The following is an 18927-nucleotide window of genomic DNA, read 5'->3' as shown; positions in this document are numbered from 1 at the left end:
GTTGAGCTCAAACACTACGGGAATAATCGTGCAATAGATTTGGCGAGGCAAAAGGTCTAGGATCGGCTCAAGGATGCACTTTGAGCCAAAGATGAAATCCTGGTCAGAGCACTGCAATGCAATTATGGGTTCTTGTTGAATGGATACAGGGCAAGTTAGAGAAAGCAATTATGGGTCAAATATATGGAAGCAACCATGGCTCTAGGGTCCTGGCTGAGCAAATCTGTTGATAGTTAGACTGATCGCAAAACTCAGCATTGCAGTAAGGCAAGAGGGGCTGCAGATTCAGGGGAATTGTTTGTCCACATTGACTCTCTCTTCGAGAACTCGAAGTTCACCTCAGGCATTGGTAAGAGGCCATTTTCTAAATGGAGAAAAGAGCATGCTACATATAAATGGGAAATGCATTTCAGAATGGGTTTTTCCAAAGCTTTATATAGTGCAAGCGTGACTCTGGGGTTACCTTTGACTCTGATATTTGTTTTGGCACCCTGATAACTATGTGGAGTTGGTAATTGGGTTCCCACATGTCAGAAAAAAATAGTGCAGGTGGAAAATATTCCAGCAAATGATTAATTGTTGCAATTTTACAGGGATCTTACAAACTTTCGATCAAGGTGGCAGATCTAGAGAAAGAATTAGAAGAACTGGATCTCGACACAGAGGATTGGTAAGTTATCAGTTGGAATAGAAGTCCTACACCATCACTATAAGGTACTAATACAATAGCGCAAGTCTCCTGCAGTGTTTAACAGACAGTATCTTGACAAATCTAGCGACTGTTACTGGAGGTGTAATGAGAAGAGGGACTTCCATTCCTAAGTGATGAGGTTATTGGCTACAAGTAAGATTGGCCATAAGGAAAATAGTGAGTTACACAATGGTCACCTTTCATGTTAGTAAGGATTACTGGAAGCCGTCAAGATTTAGAAGCTGTAACTGGTATTGGCAAGATGCTTTTCAGACTGTGGGAAAAGCCAGTTACCTAGTCTGAAATGTCGTGGCTAATAAGGGTATGGCACATGGTAGTTATGAAGAGCAAAACATGTGTCACAAGGACCTGCTGCTCGGGTTTATAGCACAACTGTTTATAGCACAACTGTAAGCAGAGCCCCTGGCAAGGGAATGATGCAGCAAGTGATGTAGACTAGTCCAGAGGGTCCCCAGGAAATTACCTACCATTCAGTGGACCAAAGCATCGGAGCAGCAGTAAGTGGGTACAATACTGAACCTTTGGGACAGATCCGCAGATGCTTAAATCAGGACTTGCACTGGCAGGCAGGAACATGGAGGTTCTCCCAGAAGACGTTAATCTACAGAATTCCAGCCCAATGGATCCAGGAATGGACGAGCAATTGAGGAAACTAGAAACACTGTCCAGCCCAACGCAGGATGATAGAGCTCTACATTTTAAGTTTTTGATAGCCTGACCTAAGAGCATCACAGGAGTACAAAAAAGCTGCTGAAACGGAGGCCACCACCATTTGTGCAGGATCAGGGGAAAGTATTGCCTGATGCAGGTTCCCTCTGGTCAACAGAGCATAGCATTACCTTCAAGAGAATCAGGAGTTCAGTACAGAGCTTCAAGTAAAGATTCTTGGCACCATCATCTTCCAGCTCCACCAATAACAGTTCTAGGCAGACAGTGGCAAATGGCTCAGGAACACAGAGTGCTGGGGTGACTCCGTCCAACCAATCACAACCCATGCACCTTTCAAATATGGGATGCTCGAGCCAACACAGAAGGAATATCCAAGGTAATTGAACATGTTGAGCTATTAGAAAACCCGGTAATTAATTTGACTTCATACAGTCTAAACCAAAATGAGATTACCTTATTATATAAGGGTTATCCTTCGTCCATACACAACATTCCGATTGGTATTTAGTAGAACAGGAATGTACACAATTTTTTCATAAGGTACGTTTCTTCATGGACCCCGATCCAGTAGAAGACACAGGAGCATGGGTTTTAGGCTCAAGTCTACTTTCATACTTTTTGACTATATGGTGCCCAGTGAAATTTTTACCTTTGAAAAATGTGTGTTGAATGAAATGAGAGAAGCAAAAGGAAAAAGGAAATTGACCCATAATCTCTCAAAGGATGAACATGAGGCATTGTTGTCTCTAAAAAAAAAAAAATATATCCTAACCTAATTGTGAAACAAGCAGATAAAGGTGGGGCCATAGTACTGATGGACAGAGAGCAATATTAGAACATGGTTTTCAGGTTATTGGAAGTAGAAAGTGACCATCGGATATATGAACGTGATCCGCTACATGACGAACAAGTCATGATAGAGGATGTCACTTTGTTTGCATCGGAAAGGCACTGGATAATTCAGAAAGGGATCATTCAGAAAGAGTACGACTTTCTAAATGTGGATTATCCCCAAACTCCCAACTTTTAGGCCTTACCCAAGGTGCATAAATCAATAATTGATCCACCTGGACGGTCAACTGTGGCAGAGTGTGGTTTGATATTGGAGCTGTTCTGCCAATTTGTCGATCATTGTTTGTGTGGAAACAAGAACATACTTAAAAGACAGTTCTTCAGTAATTAACATATTTGAAAATAAACCATTCAATTGCATAAGGGAGCTATTGGTAACGCTTGATATTACATCGCTTTATACAAGCATACCACGAGGCGACTGAAGTAGCCCGAGAATTATTCTCTTTGAACCCACGCACACACAAACACACTAGTGTGAATGAGTTAATCATAGAATTATTGGCGTTGAGTTTAGAGAAGAACTATTTTGAATTTAAGGGGGAAGTAATACCTTCGAGTGAGTGGCACAGCAATAGGTGCATCTTTGCCCCGAATCTGGCCACTCTGTATATGGCAAATTTCGAGGAAACTCAAATTTTCTCAGATCACAATGTATTCGGCGGCCGCATTAAGGAATGGCGCCGATACATTGATGATATAATTATGATTTGGGAAGGATATGAAAGTTTCTTCACAATGTTTTGCACATGGCTAAATTCATCTAACCAAAATATTCAATTCCCTAGTTAATAATCTACACAAAAAATACATTTCCTTGACCTTGAAATCAGAGTGGAAGAGGGTAGACTTATATGCAACCTATTCAGAAAATGTACTGATCGAAATACCCTACTTCACTTTCAGATAAAAAAGAATTGCACTAAGCCAGAAGACTTTAAACACCAGGCCACACAGTTGGATGCCAAATTAAATAAAAGAGTATATCCGAGAAGAGTACTCATTCAATCAAAAAGAAGAGCTAAATACACTCTGCCTGAGGTATTGATAACCACTAAGGAAAAGCCAGGTGCACAATATAGCTACATGTGTTTCCACATTTTGCCCTCAGACCAACATAATCAAAAAAGTGATTAACACATTTTGGTCTTTGGTAAAAGTACATTTACCTGAAATTCAAGCACCTCAATTTGCACTTAAGATGGCAAATAACATTAGAGATCATCTTGTACATTCAAGACATATGATCAGAAGTGATACCAACAGGTTGTGGAACTGGGACATTTTCCCTGTGGTACTGTACAGCGTGTAAATACACTGGAAAAGTAAAAACATTCCAAGTGAAACAAAGAGAATGGCATCTTAGAACTATGACAAATTGTCAAACTAGCAAGGCAGTATACTGTGTGAGATGTCAATGTAATTTGCCCTATGTAGGACAGACCATCAGGAAGGCACAAGTAAGAATACTAGAACATCATTCGCGAATAAAGTGAACAAAAATGGGAGCTCCCCTAGTTCAACATTATGTGGAGAAACAACATACGTTTGAAGAACTATTCTGGTGGAGGCAGGGTAGCTCAGGGGCAACATGCTCGCCTTGAAAGCACAACGACATGGAGCACCACAGGTTCGATACCCGGGTCCGCACTTAGAAACCTCTCGGTATTAAGCGCGTTATAAATAACCTATCATATCATATCCTATCATTCTGGATGAAGTACCTGTGTCCGATAATGTCGAAAGAGTCTTAATACACTTTTTAGACTATAAACGCATCTTGTGGAATTGAATGAGTTATTTAATCTTGACTGAATAGGAGGCCATGGGTAATAATTACTGTTTAACACTCCAAATGCTTTGCAGTGTTATATACTACTATTAGAATTGGGCTGCACCATGATATATTATTAGCAGTAATGAGCATGTGGAAATAGTAACACCTTCTAAAGATGGCAGTGATAGAAGTCAACTATATGGCTCGATTGACATTTAGGCACTTATTGGTCGCCTTTCTTCCCCTTGGTCAGGATTATCCAAAACAAACAATGTGTAAACAGGCATGTAGAAATGTTTTTAATATGTCACAGCACGAGTGGATAACCTTGCCACCCATTTGAATTAAATAATGATTGCGCCACTCGCTATATAAACATCAGTATCTAAATGATAGGTGTCTTTGCCAAATAATATTTAATTAACAACTGACTGGATATAATAATATGGATATTTGGCATATCATCCTATGAGGTAAATGAGGTTTGCCACATTAACTAATACTATAGCGCAAGATGGCGCCCATTGTTATGAGTGTATAGCATGCGTGAGGCATAACGTGTGCTCTCTTGAGAATAGAAACCTTTATGTTCATAGTGGTGGAAGACCTGGGCAAGATGCTGGAATAAATAGTCAAAAAGACGCAAAGGTGTTCGTTTACACGAGTGAACGCTGCGCGGCTGCAGCCAGCAGCCAGCAGCTTTGTATGAGTGGAAACCTCAAATTGAAGCAAGTAACTGTCTTACAACCTGCTATTTAAAAAGTCTTTTTACAAACATATTATAAGATAGACTCACAGCCTCCCTCATGTTTGTTGTCCTTAGTTGTGTGACATGGCACGGTGTGAGCTCATGAAAACGAAGATCACCATTTGAGATGAGTCTGTTGGACTTTAATAGAAAACTAGAGTGTACACACTCGATTTCTCAGTTTTTGTTCAGATTCAGTTTATTTGAGAGACTTACTAGTACCTGCCTGTCTTTTTATTGTATTAACACAGGTAGGGGTGAACCACAAATAGATGATATTGGGCATACATTGGTGAAAGGAAGGTCCCAGGGAGCGCCTGTCCCAGAATATATACAGCTTTAATAATACCAAGGTATTTACACAGACATTGCACTTTACAATTTAATTAAAGTGTAGAAGTAAAAATATATTTTTTAAATAGAATGACAACAATAAGAGTCTGTTTGACTCCATCACTTGCAGTTTAGATCAACACAGCGGAAATTAAATAAAACCTTAAGTCGCCAGACATGGCAAATGGTGTCATCTTTACATATAAGGCTGTACCACGTTTAAGAAAAATTTCTGGTGAGTAGATCAGTTGAGGGAATTTTATTCTGCAACAAAATGTAGATCTACAATTTGCAGAATGTATGTCAAATGTTGCAAGAGCAAAACTATGGCTAAATGAAATTTTGAATTTCATTTTATAGATCGATTTAATCGACATGAAATAGAAATAAACAATTGGGTACAAGGTCAGAAGACTAAGAAAAGTGGCGAGTGAGAAAAAAAGTCCTGACGAAAGGCATTCTAATGAAATTCATATGACGAAACGTTAATGAGACATTGACTAGTCCAATACTGACTTAAGCTAGGAATATTGGGATTGACCGTGATTAATTCAAAGTGATAAACTGATTTGACATTTATTACTTTTTTACATTTGTTTTGTGCTTAGTTAGAAAATTGATTGTCTAGATTTGTTCACACCTTTAGGTGTAATCCCGTTGGGTATAGCCAGGTGATTTGTTTGTTTTGATAGATTTTTTTTCTTTTGGTTTTCTTTGTTTCACAAAGCGTTGAAAATTGTTGAATTGCATTTATATTGGATGCACTTTAATAAATGTGTTTAAAATTTGTGTGAGCAGCAATGTATGTTTTTAAATATCTGTGAGACCTCAATTATTTTATATAAAATGAAAAATAGTGACAAGCAATAAAAACAATTGATTTATGCATGATTTTCTGTTCAATGGGAACAATTATTTTGAAATTCAGTTTCAAATATTCAGCAGTCTCCAAATCATTGGAGATCAGCCAGACTCCTGTTTTGCACAGGAACAAACAAAAGGGATGTGGTTTGAGGTCTCTGGCAAAAACTAGATTAATTTAGGGAAGCCTTTGTGAGCTCTGAGCCACTACCAGGTAAGTGGCACGTTTTCAATAGTACTCAAAGGTTAAGTAGGAAGTATTTTCCGGAGGGGAAAATGTAATTAAAGGCAAGTTAAATGTTTTTCCTATCTAGGACAGTAAATCATTTTTTAAGGGACTAAGGGCAACCAGTTTTTGCAGTTTTGGGTAAACTTTTGCAACAAAGAGTTATCTTTTGTGACAATGCCCAAAGGAGCAGTTTCTGGTTGTATGGAGTTTAGGCCAAGGAAGACCCTTGGCGTGGAAGAGACCCCCAAATGGAGATACAGCTAATGAAAGGACTCATGAGCAGTGCAGGAGAGTCGGGAGAGAAATAACATAGGTCTAAGAAGCAATTATGAGCTCCGTACCAGATTTTGTGGGACGAAAAATGTTAGGTCAAAATGGTGCAGTGCGTCTTCAGTGCTCCCGCAGCAGAAGGGTTCCCACTTCCCGATCCAACGATTAAGACATGTTCTGGAGCTTCAGGGAGACAGGTTCGTCAAAAGCAGGCAAGGTGATCAGGGAGGAGGCATGCTGCTCTATGTTCCCTTTGGTCATCTGGAGAGGCAACGCTTTACCGTCCGATTCGGTAGAGCACCAAAGTTGACGGTGCAGAACTTGTCCTTCCTTGTGGCACTCCTTCCAGGAGTGCAGATTCAGAGTTTTTGCCTTAGACCAGGCGAGGGTGGTCTACTTTGAGAGGTAGTGAGTGCGGCCCTTCTCACTCCATGCAATAAAATAGGTGGTCTATCACAGGGGGCCATCCATTGAAGCATACCCATGCACTACTGAAGGACTCACACTCACACAGAGGGAGGGAATCCATACTATCCCAAACGGTCATCTGACAGCAGAACTAGATCCAGGCTGACGACAGCCTGCAGTCCTGGCATGAGAGCACCCTGTGACCAAATAAAGTAATTTCCTCTCATACACCCAAGAGGGACAAAGGATAGTTATGCAACCACTCAGGTAACAAAGACTACATCCGTTTATTGCATGGAACTCTGTCAAAAAGGTAAAATGGTATATAGGAGGTAGAATCCATATTCCACAAAAAAGAGCTTCCAACTAGCCACCTGCCGTACAGAAAGTGAGTACCCTATCTCTAACACCCTAGGGTCTCTTTATGGTACCCCTGCCTTACACTTAAGGTCTCTTAAGGAAGAGCAAAAAACAGAGATCCTCTGTCAGGATTTGGTTAAAACCTGGCTGAAATGAAAAGGGGAGTAAAAAAAAAACTAAGAATCCAACAAAAGGTGGAGGAGGTCCTCAAAGCTAGGCAAAAGAACTCCAAAACCGAGTTCTGCCCCAACACAATAACACACTGTCTGGATGAGAAAACTCACACAGTGACTTTATGGGGGACTTTTGCAGTACCTATACTCTGAAAGCCTTACAGGCTATCATCATTGCACTCTTAAATGAGACTTTGTAAATAGCCTGAAGGTTGACACGAATAGGTCAAGACATCAAAAAGCCAGCAAATGGCTAGGGTGTTACCAAGGTAAGCCAAAAGGATGTTCTGTCCTAATCAACAACTTTAGGCATTTGTGAATCCTCAAGAGGGAGCTGTTACAAAATTAATAATTCATACATATTTGGATACACAAACTTTCAGGGCAGCTTTAACTGGGGGCAGAAGTTTTATGGAAACGTGTGTTACTGACATCATGCTGCAATGGAGGGTTTGTACTGGTGGGAGTTGTCCTAGCGGAAACACCTGAATTTTTAGCTGGTGTCAGAAGGACTGTTAAGTAGACATATGCATCCTGTAGGTACAATGAGCAGAGACAGTTATCCTGCATCACAGCCAGCAAATGAGCAAAAGTCAGGATCCTGTACTTTGAAGAGGCATGGATTGGACAAACACCTCATCCTTTCTTCAAGACAAATACATATTAGGAGTATAAACCATCCACATTCAGTGGATGGAACTTCCTTATTTTTTTCTGCAAAGTGGAGGTGCCAGTCACTACAGAGTTACTACACCTTTTTGGCATCCTTTGTAGAGGGGATGTTTCTGCATCCCTGTACATCTCTGTTCTTGGCCTGTGCAGCAAAAGTAGAAGCCGTAAATGTAGAGGCTTTGGACAGAAATGGAGTTTGCGCCTTAAAGATTTATACAGCGATTGCTGACAATGGAGGTTTGAGGTCTGCCAGGAATTTTAAAGGAGACTCGCATTGATGCACACTTTGGACTGTTAAAAGTACATCATCACAGGAGGGGTATGGAAGATACGGACCATCAGGCACGTGAACCACTGTCTTGGGTCTTCTATTTGCAGATTTGCGCCAAACCAAACAATACTAGTGCAAGAGAAGGGGTCTATGAAATCTGTGGACATGAAGTAATTTTGCGACACCGTATCTGTGTCAAGGTTTAAGCAATGCATTGAGGTACTGTTGGGGCAGAAAGGTGGGCTGTGTTAAGAGTAGTTAACAACCGTGCCACACGTGAAACTCAAAGACTGCAACATGCCAACATGTTATTGGCTTGCCACAAGAACAACTATTTTCTTATCACAGTCCGTGAAGGACATCCATTTTTGGATCATGTGGGAGAATTTGACTCCTAATTTTAAAAGCGACTCATCAATACCTCTGTGCAGAGGGTGGGTCACAAACACACCGCCAAGACACTACAGGAGGAGGAATAGAAATCATTGCTAAGTCCTCCTTACAGCTCAAAGAGTGTAACATAATCTAGATGGTTATGAGCTACTAACCACTGACCCTAAAACCTCCATCAATTTCGTGTTATTATATTGAGTACCCAGCACCTCCGTCCATCCAGACAGATATCCCGCTTCTCATTACTCCTATTCACAAACCCAAAACTAAATTTGTTATACTAGGTGAAATAAATCTGGGCTTCAATGTCTCGCATGATCACAAAGCCACAGCCTTCCAAACTGCACTACAAAAAAATTCAGTTTTCCCCAAATCGTCAATGCTCCCACCCACACTAAAGTTAGAACCCTAGATTGGATTCTTACCTTAAACACTGACGTATCCTTAAAGGAGATAACAGAAACCTTATGGTCGGACCACGCCTTCAATTTAACATTTCCACCCACGCCACCCCCACCCCAGCCCAGCCAATAATGGTGAGAAACTCACAAGCTCACGCTGGAAACTTTCAGCCCTATCCTGAACAAGCTATAAGAGGCTAAACCCAAAATGTCTGCCGATCCAGATGGTATATCCCATTTCTATCACACCTGCTTAAACAATGCCATCAATGAAGCAGCCCCACTCAAATCTAAATTACCAGCACTGAGCGTAAATTACCCAAACCTAAATGGAGTACAACTTGGTTCAATGACGAGCTCATCGAACTAAGATGAAATAAAAGAGCACTAGAACAAACCCCACCAGTGAATCCAAATTATAACTCCATTTAGTATCACAAAAATACAAACGTGCAGTTATCACGCACAAAGCCAGCACCCTCAATTCGCGTATCACCAACGCAGCATCCAACAGTAAAGAACTTAATTTTCAGAGAATTGGAATCTCCCATCTCCCCGCCCGCCCCAGCCATTGCAAGTAAAGCATGGTGCACCACTATACAAAACGCTCTAGCCACTAAAATCACATCTCTCCAAGACAAAATCACTCATTCAAAAAACTACTGGCCCAAAATGACACCACCACCCCAGAGGTCCAGACTGAAAATTTAATTACAGGTACTCAATTGAACTTCTCCCTAGTCACCCAAGTAATTAAAACCATTGCCTACATCAAACCTTCACGCTGTAAAGGAGACAGCTTCCCAGCTAAACTAGTTAAATCGTGTACCCTCAAGCTAGCTCCCATCAGCACTAATTTTATCAACTCCTCCTTCAGTACCAACTCGTTCCCATCCAACATCAAAGAAGCTTGGGTCAGGCCATTATTGAAAAAAGAAAAAAAAACACCCTAGACCCTACAATCCCCACTAACTACAGACCTATTACAACAGTCCCCTTCCTCCTGAAAATAATTGATAAAGTTGCATACACCAAAGTTCAAACACATTTAGAAACCAATCACTTACTAGGGGACAGACAATCGGGGTTCCGCCCCAAACACAGCACCGAGACAGCTTGATCTGAAAAACCAGATGGACACCATCAGAGATTCAGGCAATCTCTGCATCCTATTACTACTCGACCTTTTGGATGCTTTTGATTTAGTGGACCACAGCAAACTCTGCATAACATTATCTAAGAACTTTCAATTTTCTCAAAATGCTACGATGTGGATTAAATCGTTTCTATCAGAACGTACCTCTACAGTAGCCAATGGCGAGGAGGCGGCAAATCCCATATCAGTCGCCATAGGTGAACCGCAAGGATCATGTCTCTCACCAACTCTCTAACGCATACACAAAACTGCTCTTTGCAGCCTTGGATGCCATGGGAGTTATATATACCAAATTTTGCGGATGATACTCAGATACTCTCAGGTACCCTAGAACACGACAGCATTCTTGTAAACAAAATCTATGCTCTCATCCAGAATTGGAAAACGTCCAATAGTCTCTGCCTCAACGGCGAAAAGACAGATCTAATCCCCAACCTAAATGAAACAGGACTACACCTCTATTGTTATAGATGGTACTCCTGTCCCCATCTCCAACCAACCAAGTTAAAACTCCAGAGGTATACTTACATTTGAGCCTAACCATGAATAAAGCACTTTAATTAACTTGCCTCCTCTACAACATATACAGCAAAACTAATTCCCCTCAGCAGACATTTTCTTAATTACTACACAGAATTGTATCACCTTGGCAAGAGCGCTCGTTATGCCCAAATTAGACTATTGTAACATACTCCTACTAGGCATGACTAAGAAAAATCTGTCCAAATTGCTACTTTTGCAAAATAAAGCTCTCAGAGCAGCTTTAGGTATATAAAAAAAAAAGGACCACATATCTCAGTACAGGAGAGAGGCACACTGGCTACCCATACAAGCCAGAATATTGTACAAACCCCTCACCGCCACACACAAATGTATTGCCCAAAACACCCCTACGCACTTTAACAAATGTATTGCACTGAAAACATCAACCATAATCCTCAGGTCGAACAATAGCATGCAGCTACTAATCGCTCGTTTCAAGAACACCAGAACTGGACAATCCAGTTTTCTTGTAGCAGCCACCAGATTATGGAATTCTCTCCCCACAAACCTAAGCAATGAGACCTCCCATACCCCTTTCAAGAAACTCCTAAAAACCTGGTTGTTTAATAAATACTAAAACAGCATTCAGACATACCCACAACCATAGGGAAGGTTGACAATGTAATCCAACTACTTTGTGATACTCCTAATTGTTTAACATACCCTTGCATATGTTGTACAGATTGCAAACCCAATGTCCATATTGCCACTGTGGTTTGTCTTTGTTATTCACCATTGCCACTGTACATAAAGTAAATTCTGAAAATGTACCCGATTGATATATTTCGTACATCTCTGTAGCCAGCAAGCCTTCCATATTCATGTAACTCCACCGCGATACCTCTGGGTTTGGGAGTATTAAAAATGTAATAAATAAAAATAAATAAAATGTACAGAGACTGTTTAGTGTTCCAAAATATGTAAATGACACATGGGCCGTAGTCAGTGCAAAATATCAATAATGCAAAACAAAATGAAAGGGGGGAATAAAGACGCAAATTAAAAATTAGTAGAGCAATTAAAGGGGTAGGAAAGGCAGAATTACCTTTTCAATCACATTTTCAATATTTTTGGTCATTGGTGCTTCAAAACAATCACACTCACATTATAGGCTGCGTGGCCAAGAGTTCCTTTCAGGTTTAATTAGGAAAAATTGAGCAAAATATTTTTTATTTCCTGTTAGGTTTCTAATGTTCACAGACTCTTCGAACTGGTAGGGTGGAGCTTCTGGATAACCAACCTCAAAATTACAAATTACCTAGTAGTGACTGAATTTATTGACCATTCAATCTGCATAGAGTCTTGTGCTACTGGTGTGCCCTTTCAGGAGAAGAGTGTAATACTCATTCCCGGTCGGGGGACTTATGTTTCTCGAGAAGTTACCACGCCGGCCACTAAGTCCCCTTCTATTGTGGGACCGCCATCTTGTAGTGATATCCGACAAAGAAAATCCAAAATGGCCAAAATGGCTAAAATTGTGGATCCTAGTCTCAGGAGCTTTGCCCTGGATCCCAGGAATGTTTTAATTACCAATGTTGCCAGGCCATGTCAATTTGAATCTAGGGAAGCCCTGAAAAACAAGATATTGGCTTGGCTTAACTCCATATTGGGTCCTAATAGTGTGAGAACACTTGACTTAAAAGTCCTCCCGAGAACTCAAATTGATAAGTGGTGTTCTATTGCCAATACCGATTGTATTGTTGTGGGTTTTGGGTCCAGCAGCTTACCTATATACTTAAACAGAAGTCTAAACTCACAACATGTATGTTCCTCTACTAACCTCCAAATTATACTGAATTATTCCGCGAATTGTAGTAGTCTCTTATGTATTCTTATGCGTTCTTACCCTGGCTTTGTTGTATACATGCCCTGGTTTGAAGCACCCGGCCATATGAAACCTCTCACCGCCTGCTTGTTAAGTTACTTGTTTTGGTACTGGTGTGTAGTTCCTTATGTTGTGCTTGTTGTTTGATTTGTTACCTGTATGATTTATGTTATGCGCCCTGATGCCCGCAGGCTTTTGGCGCTTTATAAGCATACAAATAAATAAACAAATAAAGGGGCAGCTGCCGGGGCTACCTATTGATTAATCTATACCAGCACATGCAAAGACCCTTTTAGAGACTGCTCAGTCACTTTCTCCAGATGAATTTAACTACATTGCAAGGCACCTCCTTTGTGAACTGCTGGAATTGATCCAATCAAATAAGATCAATGCTGTTTTCACACCTCTGATAACTTAATAGCAAAAGTTTCATCTTCGCGACCTCTCTATAAATGGGACATAAGGAGGAAGTGGGCTAACTGCTCTGCCTTGCTAAATGGTGACGCAGACAGCTTCCTTTTTGGCCTGAATGCCGCTTAGGCAATATCTTCTCATATGGGCCTAAGAGGTTACTAATGTAGGACAAGAAATGTAGCAATTTTGAGAAATTATTATTCCAAAATTGGTGAAGGGCGTTTCTACGCTTACCTGCACTTTCCTCTTCATTTCATCCTGGTTAATACAACAGTTAACAAGGGCCAATTCTTGTGTCAGGGAATAGGCACTTCTACCCAGTGCCAAGATCCAAAGATCTATGCCCAAGGCTTTTGTTCGCTAGACAAGCCTTGATAATCTTTTACTAGGTGACTAGAAACGGATGTCTGCTCAGGGTTTTGTAGCCAGTATGCCAGTACATCCATGGCAAAAGTAATTCTCTCCTCTCTGGTGACCCTGCTGTGTCACCTTAGTTTGGATAGGTTTTGTAATGCGGTAAGTGCTTTGGGAGCAGAAAGGCTCACTCCATCACCTAGCTTTAGAGGGAGCAAGCACACTGCCCTGAAAGTGATCTGTGCTCTCCCAGAAGGAGCAAACACATCTACTGAAAAGATGGTTTTTCCACTAAAAGGCTTTCCTCAAACTGGCAGGATATACTCTTCTCCTTGACCAAAATGGGGCAAGGGTTATCTGTAGCATCAGCATAAATTAGAAGGGGAAGAACACTGTATGCATACTGGAGGAGCCCTGGATGTGGCGTGATTTGTCAATTTTTGGATCATTCAAAATAGTGCCTGGCCTACGAGTGCCAGTACTTACTGCTCTCTTTTAAAATTAAGTGAAGCCTTGTTTCCCCGAGTAGGATTACCACTGGACTGCATACGCAAGAGCACATTCTGGAATAAACAGGTGCGTAACTATCCAGGGTCAGCAGCTGAAAATTGCTGGTGGCCGAAAACATGTGAATGCTGAGCCGACTGTGCCAATGACAAAGATGCAAAAAGAAAAAAACGAAAGTAAGCAAAGCAGTTTCTGAATTCAACCTACTGTTGGAAACAAGGGAACTGGTCTGGAAGAGCATGCAGAGGATGGGGAAATCAGCAAATAACAGAATGCACATATGGGCAGTAGAGAGGTGTGCAATATTTAGGACAGTTATGGAAAGCTCTTTCCTGGGGGAGTATTGTTTCTGAGCTGCTCTAGTGCTGCTGGGGCAGATTTCCCTGAACTAGGCTAACGTGAGGCACAGATGTCTCTGGCTGGCAAGCTATAATGGGTTGCTGTGCAGATATCTATACTTTTGGACACCAAGCGGCACTGAAGATCCCAAAATTCCAGAGTTCTTCAACCTCTGTGGTGACTGGTTTTTATTTAACATGGTTGTAGCCTAGTTCAGCCTGCTCGGCTGGCTTTTCGGAGGGACTAGATTTAACGGAGGCCGTTGTCAAGTAGCGATTACTGGGTGAGGCCAAACCTGAAGGAAGCTGCAAGTGAATGAGGCTTGCCGGAAGTGACTTTTCGGGGACAGTTTCATGACGAAAGCTGCAGAAGAAGGTGTCTCTATGGAGGGCACTGTAGGTGAAGCTCGGTGGACAAGCATGATCTAGTTGATACCTCATGGAATTATTAGCTGAGCCATCTGAGGCTACCATACTTAAAACTGAGGTCTGTTTGGGTTCCTTAACACTGTTTCTCTCCTAGCAACACAGGGAGCACTGCAATAATTAGGCTCTCTTTCCCACGCCTTGTGGGTGACTACTGGGGTTGCGTCACTGAACTCAACCTTCCACCACAGGTTGGCTCCCAATAAGCCCCTGAAGGACACTCTGGCAATTATTTTGTTAAGTCAAGACAACAAGAGCACAACTGGCATATGCTTCTCGTCATGAGGTAGAGGAGCAGGAATTACCCATGATAGAAAAGCTCCTCTCGGGCTCCGTGGAGGCTCCGCCTAAAAATGTGGATGGCCTGGAGTCCAAGCGGTCCACAGTAAACTCAGTAAACTTCACCAAGGCTTCAAAGCCTTGGTGAAGAGGGTGCGTAAGAGACAGAAATGCCTGGTAAAAGCGCACGAAAAACTGGGGAAGGTAGATCTACTTGGGGACGCAGAGTCAAAATTCCAATGGTGTGCAGCATGGAGCGTAAACGTTGGGATTTGAGGATTGAATTGTTGGAAAATAGAACCACAGATATGAATATGGGGGTCCTGGGATTCCCTACCGTAGCAGGTAAAGGGGGTCTGAAAGATTTTCAGGAAGATTTAATGCTCAAGCAAATGTGTCCTGTTCAACTGTATCTGAGTGTGGAAAGCATTTTGATTACTGAAAGTGGGCTTTGGGACCGGGAATGACTCTGGTAGCACATTAGTGAGTGACATCTCCGACCCAGAAATTTGAGGGAAGGGTTGCTCGATAATAAAGTTCATAGACCGGATACATACCTTACTAGCCAGGAGGATTGAATTAGTAGAGGTAAGGAAAGTGTTGGTCCAGAGGGCTCCCACCACCACGTTTCTTACCCCACAAGGATTACAGCCACCGGCAACGAAAACAATTATGTTTTTACCTGATGTGGGGGCTGTTCCTTTTTTGAGTGTTTGGGGGACTGGGAATGCTGAGGTTTTTATCCTGTGCATACAGATTTGCTCAGTAGTTCTAATAACTGAGAGCTTTGCATTGTTCTGGGGATGTCGGATGTTGAACCAGAGGCTTTGGCAACAACCAATGCATTCTGTTAAGTGGGGTTTTCTCACGTAGTGGCTGGGCCCTCTGATTCTCCCCTCTCGTGCTCACTCTTTCTTGAGAGATGTGGGTTTGAGGAATTTCACGGTGAGGTACTCTTTTGGGAGGTACATAAATACAGGGATCAAAACTAAGATTTGATGAGTATCACCTGGTAGTCTGGATCTACTTTTGGGTAACCAAGAACTAGTACACAGTACACCACAAATCTAACTTGCATGTGAAACGCAGACCCTAATTTCTTATTTGATGTCTGCTATATTTTTCCCATTGTACTAAAAATATTCCTCCGCTGTGTCCTTTATGCACATTACCCAACAAACAGAATTAATCAGATCAACAGGTTTGCATGGTGCCACTTGGCTTGGGGAGTTAAACTAGCCAGGCTTTTCTGTGCTACAAGTAGGATCTTAAGAGCTCCCAGCAATTTCGAATACTGTAAACATTTTATGAGAGGGATCTTTGTGGTGGGTGGATCAACTACAATGTTCTTTTAAGAAAAGTGAACTGGGCAGTCCTCTCTCAATAAAAAGATTTAAAAACAATATTTTCTGCCCGAGTCACAAGTTGGCGTGGCACCCACATAGTGAGGAAAGAGATAGGACTGATATGTAAGGGATGATATGTAATACGGTGATCCTCATCTTGGTAAGCAAGAATGTGGACACAGCAACTCCTATAAGCATTTTTATAAATTATCATGGGAGAGGCTTACAGGAGATTACGATAAATAGACGTGCGTCTTGGGAGTTTACGAATTTCTGTGAAATTGCACTCAAAACTCAGTGAAGTAATTTAAAGGAAGGGGGGTTGTCAGTCCCGTGTCTGAATGTTCAGTAATGTTGGAATGTATTCTCTCTGAAAAACAAAATCAAAAATAAAATGTAAATAAAATGTCATAAAAAACAAAATGCCAAGACTGCACCGTGATGAAATCAAAGGATTGAATGCTCTATACCCAAAAGAGTAATTAGTGGTTTGTTGGGATGTCTGCTTTATTCCCGCATCTATATAGCTGCAGTTTTCTGAAAAATAAAATCAGGCCCTGGTGTGAATTTAGAGATTGTGAAAGGTCCTAGGTTTCGTACAAAGGAAAATGATAACCTTGTTACAGATGTGATGGTACACACAAACTGATCTTATAGGGAGCATATACTGAGCCTTTGAAAGGGAGGTGGGGGAACATGGGAGGTGTATGGTCGGGGCAGTTGTGTTTAGAATGTTTGCTTAGGTATTCCTATGGCAAACTGAAAACAAGGCAGAAGTATGAGTAAAAGGTAACTGGACACCTTCTCAACGTAAATCGTAAAGCAACAACAAACTCATTCGACACAGGCCCTGGGCAACCCAGCACCGAACAGTAAGGGCTTTTCTTTCATTACAGACTTGTGCAGATTCTAACTAGAGACTGTGGGATGAATTGTACTCTATCTTGCAACAAGCCATTAATCCATCCAATGCCCACGATTCCACAACCATCTGTGTGAACAGGAATGAGCCTCAAGATAAAAGACAACTTTTCTTGCACATTAAAATATTTCAGATGAAATACACACATTGAGTCGTGCACGTGTGACTGCACTGAAAAACACACCCTTTCTATCTTTGCCTGTCCCACAACATGTCTGTGGTCCACAGAAGCCAAGCATATCAATGTGGCATTAATTGGTATTTACATTTCCAATCTGCTCTAAAGTTGGCTCAGAACATTCTAAATCTGCTCTGAAGCTGTCTTGGAACATTCCAACCCATCTACGTTATTTGAGGACTTCAGTTCCAGTAGGGCATCATCAAAGAGGGGTTGCCCAGTCCAGAGGCGAGCAGAAAAAATGTGTTGGCAAGGAAGCATATTGGCAGCAAAAATGGAACAGCTGCAGGATGTCATGTCCCAATTCACCATGAAAGAGCAGATGCCACCATCTATAGAGAAGCCATCTGTTGTCTTTTTCAATTCGTAGAACCCATTTTTGGCCAAGCTGAGCTCCTCCTCAATCAAGCTGGCCGTCTCATGTGAACAGATCGAGTGGTACAACATAGAGATCCTCTGCTCATCCAATGTTGCCATCTCGGCTGTCAACACCTGCAGATCCAACAAGCCACGGAGAAAGGCTGGCAGTGTGAGGGACGGGACAAGGGCACCAGCAAGCTTCTGAATGTGGTTGGTCATAAGCACATCAAACAGACAGTCAATTTTCTTCTCAAGAGACCAGCATTCTACCCACATGTTCTTTTTGGAGTGCCAAGTGTCGAGATAATACTGAAGAAAGTTCAGTGGGCACATAGCTTTCAGCCGGAACATAAACTTGCTGTAATCCTTAGTTGACTCGCAGTTAGCCATTCTGTGCAGCAAGTTCCTGACTGTATCCAGTTTGGGCACTTTCAACTCTACAGCTTTACTGCAAAGCATTTCCAGCACTCGAGTCCTGCACACCTGAACCCGGGAGCAAGGCAGAACTGCTTCCACAGATTCTGCATCCTGAAGGCAGGCCCCCACCGTGATGCACATCACATTCACCTTAATGGATGGGACACTCTGTACCAAGGAGGCTACAATGAAGAGAAAGAGGTCAGGAGTCCACATCCTGGCTACGCAGTAGGCACACTCCCGTCCTCTGCCGTTGGCATCCTGGCAGAGGACAGAGTACAGCTCAAACTCCTCATCAATGCAAACAACCCTGTCCAAGTAAAGAAATCTGGGAAACCTCTGTACCAAATCCTGCATGTGGGAAGTGGTCAGAAAAATGCGATTAAGCACTGCCACATCCTCTTGAAATACCAGCTTTAGCTTGGCGCCTGGGTCATCCCTGAAAAGTATGTCGACCTCGTGCAAGAGATCGCACATACCCTTGTCCTTAGTCTGGCTGTAGTCATAAAGGTTCAGGGCCACATCACGGCTCAGAAAGCGCTTGGAAACATTGTTCGTGATACGTATAGGAAGGCCCAGGCTGGCCTCTAGTTGGTGCCTTTTGAAGTACTGCTTGAACTCCACCTCAGAGAACTTGTGGCTGTGCTCTAGACCTGCCTCAATGACAACCAGGCGGTCCTTCTTGGGTCCAAGACGCAGAGTGATCGAAGCAGGACAGTCAATCTTCTCTCGC

General features: G+C 42.0%; 1 protein-coding gene across 5 annotated transcripts in view; it reads right to left on the bottom strand.

Moving 5' to 3' along the window:
- The window catches only part of LOC138526886 (uncharacterized protein ZSWIM9-like), a 1119771-nt gene that overhangs the window by 20625 nt on the left and 1080219 nt on the right, over nucleotides 1-18927 (bottom strand). For all 5 annotated transcript variants that reach the window (XM_069637699.1, XM_069637688.1, XM_069637681.1 and 2 more), the window contains one exon: nucleotides 1-18927. This exon is cut by the window's left edge and continues 20625 nt beyond it. In XM_069637699.1, the coding sequence (XP_069493800.1) occupies nucleotides 17541-18927 (1387 nt within the window). In that variant the 3' untranslated portion in view covers nucleotides 1-17540.

Source organism: Ambystoma mexicanum, chromosome 1q (assembly GCF_040938575.1).
Source record: "Ambystoma mexicanum isolate Mex_15411 chromosome 1q, UKY_AmexF1_1, whole genome shotgun sequence".
NCBI classification, from domain to species: Eukaryota; Metazoa; Chordata; class Amphibia; order Caudata; family Ambystomatidae; genus Ambystoma; species Ambystoma mexicanum.
Note: the sequence above shows the minus strand (reverse complement) of the source record. Positions and strands in the feature narration are given on the sequence as shown.